General features: G+C 30.9%; 1 protein-coding gene across 1 annotated transcript; it reads left to right on the top strand.

Annotated features, from left to right (window-relative positions):
• The first annotated feature begins 383 nt into the window (after window positions 1–383).
• On the top strand, window positions 384–962 carry LOC114728490 (terpene synthase 10-like). Its single transcript, XM_028915408.1, has 3 exons — window positions 384–550; window positions 652–790; window positions 906–962. Exons 1-3 carry the CDS (start codon window positions 384–386, stop codon window positions 960–962), a joined length of 363 nt encoding a protein of 120 aa, XP_028771241.1.
• Window positions 963–6,000: the final 5,038 nt, after the last annotated feature.

Below are 6,000 nucleotides of genomic sequence, written 5' to 3'. Positions count from 1 at the left end.
TCGTTGCTCTTCAATTTAGACTCTTTAAGACAACAAGGCTACTATGATGTGATATCGGGTAAATATTTTATTCAAAAATCATAAATTTCACAAAAATCACATCATTACTGAGAATATAACTGTATTAACCAATGCTAACAACTATTCAAATATGTATTACACGGTTATTTTCAGAGACATTTGATGCATTCCTTGATGACAATGGTAATTTTCAATGGTAATTTTCAGTTGTGAACATCGGTGGAACTACAAAAGTTTACTAATAAGAAGAAAATATGCATGCTACTAATAATAAGCCGATCTTTTTAACTTGATGCTATTCTATTTGACGATGGTGGAAAAGAACTGGATTTGGACAAAAGCCGAATTTTGTAAGGGATAGAATGGTTGAGAACTTCATTGAGACAGTGGGTATGGCTTTTCAACCACAATTTGGATATTTTAGAAGAGTGGTTTCAAAGGTTCATGGAATGATAACTATAATTGATGATATATATGATGTTCACGGTAGTTTGGAAGAACTAATACTTTTCACAGAAGTGGTCAACAGGTAAGTCTTGTGTTTTTATGATACATACATGCAAGTGTATCCATATATGGATGCATATATCCCAACATTTGTTGCCATTTTATACCTCTTTGATGACATAGATGGGATATAAATGCCATGGATGAACTTCCAGACTGCATGAAAATTAGTTTCCTTGCACTTAATAACTTTGTCAATGAAGTGGCTTTTGATTTCCCCAAAGAAAATGGACGCAACATCATTCCACACATTAAGAAAGTGGTATGCTTCGGTTTATTTCATCGGTTTCATCTTTTCTTATCTTATATAATATAAATTAATTAATCATGATGTTTTCTATTTTATATATTAATCATTGTGTCCAATTTTTTTTCAGTGGGCTGATCTCTGTAAATCATATCTGGTTGAGGCAAGATGGTGCAAGCTTCCTTGAGAACCTAGAATATGCATGGATTTCAGTTAGTGGACCAGTCATACTTTTTCATGCTTATCTTTTACTTCCTAATTGAACAAATAAGGAGGACTCGATTTGGGCAGAAGAATATTCTAATTTATTCGTTATTTATCAACCATTTTGCGCCTTGTCAATGATTTGGGATCAGCTAAGGTCTTTTCATATTTAATTAAGGGAAAATTGGGGAGAGGGACCTGGTGGCAAAAATATTTATGGGGAAAGACCTTAAAAATTTTATTTAGTTGGAAAGACCAAATACTAAAATATAGATTTAAAATTACGAATTTGCCCTTAACAGAATTTCATATATTAACTCTCACCACATCCTATAATTTTCTTTTTTTAACAAAATAATTAAACTTTATTCAAATTATTTCAAACTAATTGGAATTATTAAGTTACAAAACAACTCTAACTAATCAAATCAAATTCAATTAATAAGTAACACTAAGTAATTTATTCATCCATCATTTTCGAAAAATAAAACTCTTTTCTTGGGCTTCCTGAATAATAATGAGCCAATCAAAATCATATAGTTGAATTAAAAATTAAAAAAAGTGATACAATAATAAATAATATATAACTTATTGATAATTAATAAGAATAAAAAAACCATGTAGCTTTGAACTTGAATTTTCTTACTCAAATTATTATAACTACTTTTATTATGACAAATATTTATTGATATAATGAATTTATTATGTCACTTTTTATTTTAAATTTTTTAATTTTATTCAGTAAGAGGATTCAACTTATTTAAATGAAATAATAGTACGAAATCAATAAGCAAACATATGAAATTTTTTTTTTCTATGTATGGTAGAACTTTACTATCATACTCATTTTTCAGAAAGCCTACAACAAATTGTTAATTAAAAATAATGAAAAAAATAAATTAATTAGTGTTGGCTATCAATTTGATTAATTAGAACCAGTGTCTGACTTTGAGCAAATAATATTTGCCTAAGAAATCATGAAATTATTATGTTGATGTGAAAATAATGCAATTGAAAAGTGATTTAAAAATAATTTATTTGAAATTTAAAGAAATATGTCTTGAGGTGGATGGGGGAAATTCATGGATGGAATTAAGATAGTAAAATGAAACACATGAGTATCATGTGCACTACTTTCCCACCCCGCCAACATGAAAGTGAAGCACATATCCCTATACAGCAATGACATTTTGACTGGAAAAATCCCTTTCTCCCAATATATTTTTCTTGCATAGCATAACTAACCTTCCAGTTTATGTGGCCTAGATGCTATCAATTGCTTCTATTACATCTTGAAAAAATGGGAAGTATCATGAATCCTTTGCTATTTTTGGGTGACAATAAGAAAATGTAGGATTGCGTGGCTTGATATTCTCCCGAGATATACTGAGGCAACCATCCAACACTCTATGAAATTGTCAACTGACATTTTCTCCTGAATACTAAAACCTTTCTTGTATCATCTTATTACACTGGTCATGTGCAATTCTATTCAAGAACATGGCAACAGATTCATAAACATCTATGTACTTAGAATTTTGTAACCCATGTTCAACCAATTTAGAGCATAACCAATGGAATGTCTCTGTTTCCATTTGAAACATATCCTTAGACCGTCCTTCATGTTTGTGCAAAAGTTTTTGTACCTATAAGTGACCTGTTTGTTCACTAGTTCTACATAGCTGTTTACACACAAAAGGTGTCACATACTGACCCATTAATACACTTAACTCTAATAATTGTGTTGGGTGTTCATGTAAAGTAGGAAGTAATTGAGACGGTTCATCTTTATTATTAAATCTTGCATTATCCCAACTTTTGTCCAAACCCTCTATTGAATCAGACATGGATTATATAACCTATAAGTGGTTAAATACTAAGTGTGAGTATTTGAAATGAGAAATAAGTATTATTTTCACGCAAAAAAAAGATAATATACAAATAGTCATTAACTCTAACATAGTCATTAAACACACATAGTCATAACACATAGTCACTAAACACATTAAACTAGGAAAACATAAGTCATAATAGGTCCCTTGACACAACTCAAGGATTCTTGGGTTTCACATATGGTGGCAGGTTGTTAGCATTGTACTTCAACCAAGCTACAAATACCTCCTGATTTCCTCTCAAGCTAGCATATATATCCTTGAAAGTCTTGTTTGCCAAAAGATTACTACAAAGGACACAAAGATGAGTGTTATTAGCAATTTCCTCAATACTTGGCATATTAGTGTTAAGCTTAGTGGTTATATCACTATGGAATGGAGCAGAGCATGATAGACTAGATCCACTTAGCCAGATCAGCCACTTGCCCCATGCATGTATCAGATCAATGAGAAAAAAGGAGAAGAGGGTTGAATGTGGTTGAAGAGTGGAGAAGACCAGTGGCCACACGGACAAAAGAAGAGAAAGGGAGTATACTACATCAATTTGGGTTGGACACCAGTGGCCACATTGACAAAAGAAGAGAAAGGCCGAATTGGTAACCACTTTGACAGAAGAACAGAAAGAGAGAACCGACGGCTACGCAGACGGAAGAAGAGAAAAGGGAGATCTGTTTGAGTGAGAAGAGGGAGAAGAGTAAGTGGAAAATGTGAGGGCAAATTTGGTAGTGTTGAATGAGCATTAAATACTCTCCTTAACGATAAATTGCCTTATTAAACGCACATAAGCTACTTTTCCTAGTGTTGGAACGCGCTGCCATTTTGCCCCAAAAGTTGGTTGGGCTAAAGGCCCATCCAAGCAACTAAATGAATCCAAATAAGCCCCGTACCTTAGTTTCACACTTGCCCATTTGCTTTTACAAGTCCAAATGAAAATCCAAACATCCCTTGAATTAGGCCCAAACCAAAACAATTCACCTCTGGTTCTGTCTCTATCATGTAAACATTAGAAGTTAACTAACTGGCTGTTTGGATTAATAAGGTTGGATTTAGTAAAAGGGATTAGTTTTTTAAAACATAATGAGTCATGATTCACATTTCCTCTGAGAGAGCTGCTCATATTTAGTATACAACAGTACCTCAAACAGAATTGCTTCTAATAAGAGGATATTTGTATCTTGTGAAAAAAAAGAAGCTTTTTGCCGTACAAAGGTTAGGTCTTGCTTAAATAGATTAGTTCCCCACAATATCACAAATCAAAGTTTGAATCTCTACTAGAACAAGTGCCAATATTAAATGTTCAACAATGCCCTAAATAAAATTACCTATAATAAAAGGATATTTGTACATAGCAAAAAAAAAGAAAAGAGAAAGGGCTTTTGCCTTTTACGTCATAATGTGAATGAATCTATTAGACAATGCTAGATGCATAGGATGTGAACACATATTATATATAAATATATATATATATATATATATTTCAAACAAGAGAAGGCAAAGCCAAGTGAATGATAAACTTCTAATCTTTAATATAAGTACAGGACGTTGGATACATTAAGGGATGAACATCTCAATATTTTGCTGCACTCCGAGCCTCTAAAACTATGTCAATAGAAGTAAAACTTTGATTGCTTTTGCAGGCTTATGTATCACCATATCATAATTCATGAGATCATGAGAACATAGATAGTATAATTAATGATGAGTCTTTGAGCTACCTCCTATTTAAAAGCCAATTTAATTTTTTGGAATATGAACCAAAAGCCAATTAAAAAGCTTAAAAATTAATTTAAGCCTAAAATTTATGTTTAAATTGACATTGGAGTTAAATAATTCTTTTGGAAAAGCCATACTAGACCTAAATTTTCATGACCCTTGTGGTCAATTTTAAACCAGTCACACTTGTATCTGTAATTCCAAGAGAGTTTCACTCAAGCAAGAATACCACATAATCGGGCTATGAGAACCTCATAATATCCTATCTTCCCATTGCTCTACGTTATTTTTAAAAAAAAAAGAAATATTTAACAAAAATAAAATGCAAAAATGCAAGATAAATTAGTTGCAAATAATAACACCAATGTTTGGATATTCGAAGATTTTCTTTTCTTTTTTTGTGTGGCTGAAAGGAGGTTTATGACCCAAATATGCAAAACAAAATTATTTATGACTTCTTTTATCATAATTCATGCACTCATTATGCCCTCTACAAAGTGTTAAAACTCACATCTTCGTGTTAAAAAAAAAATTTAAAAGAGGTAGTATTTAGTATTATTTGAGCTACAAAAATCCGAAAAAAATTACATGACTACTTACTTGTAGAAGGAGCTAAAACTAAAAAACCTGAATTTTCCTTTGCTTGTTTTTAAATCTTGGTTCTCTGATGGAGGCCTCCTCTCCCGTGCTAAATCCGTACTGTTTGATAAAATTTTAATGATTCATATTTAATATTTGATGAAAGCATTATTGATAGATGTTTAATTTTAAAAAAAAAATGAATGAAAAAACTGACTTCACTAAAATTTAATTAAAAGATCCAAAACTTAAGGAAGAGAGGAGAAAAGTGAAGTGGAAAGTAGACGAATTGCTTAAAGAATGGCTCTTCACCTTGTGCATGGTGTTTCCTTAACAGAAGAAAAATGTTCATGCTTAATTGTAAAGAAAGGGTTGCGATGAGAATAAAAGTAAAATGTTTATAAAATTTTGATTCTATTCTTTATTTTTATGTTTTCAGAACAATTTTACAGAAAAAATATATGAAGTGGTAAAGATGAAAACATAATTTTTTATATTTACTCAATTATTTTTAATAGACGTATTTTCAAGCAATTTTTTTTATTTCTTTCAAAATAAAAAACTGTTCTGAAGATAAGAAATCATATGCATATGTGTGTTCATATTACAGTGATACATAATGTATCAATCAACCCGTTGATAAGTTTTACATCGCATGAGATCCGCGTAAGTTGAGTCATAATAGAATTTTTTTTTTCAATTATACTATTTTAATTTTTAAACCATGCAAACTTAAAATGTTAAAAATTAAAATAAAAAAAAGTTTCTGGATAAAGCAGCATGCTGCACTCATGTTATTTTTCATATATCCAACACTTAAATTTTTTAATACTTCTA

Source organism: Neltuma alba, unplaced genomic scaffold (genome assembly GCF_004799145.2).
Source record: "Neltuma alba isolate B1F8T4 unplaced genomic scaffold, ASM479914v2 tig00012536_pilon, whole genome shotgun sequence".
Taxonomy (NCBI): domain Eukaryota; kingdom Viridiplantae; phylum Streptophyta; class Magnoliopsida; order Fabales; family Fabaceae; genus Neltuma; species Neltuma alba.
This window is presented reverse-complemented; position numbering and strand designations above follow the sequence as displayed.

Excerpts from the sequence above, each read along its gene's own strand:
- LOC114728490 (XM_028915408.1), top strand. The coding sequence starts at position 384 with ATGGTTGAGAACTTCATTGAGACAGTGGGTATGGCTTTTCAACCACAA. Across the intron at positions 551-651 it reads TTCACAGAAGTGGTCAACAG|ATGGGATATAAATGCCATGG; the intron begins GTAAGTCTTGTG and ends TTGATGACATAG. Across the intron at positions 791-905 it reads TTCCACACATTAAGAAAGTG|TGGGCTGATCTCTGTAAATC; the intron begins GTATGCTTCGGT and ends ATTTTTTTTCAG.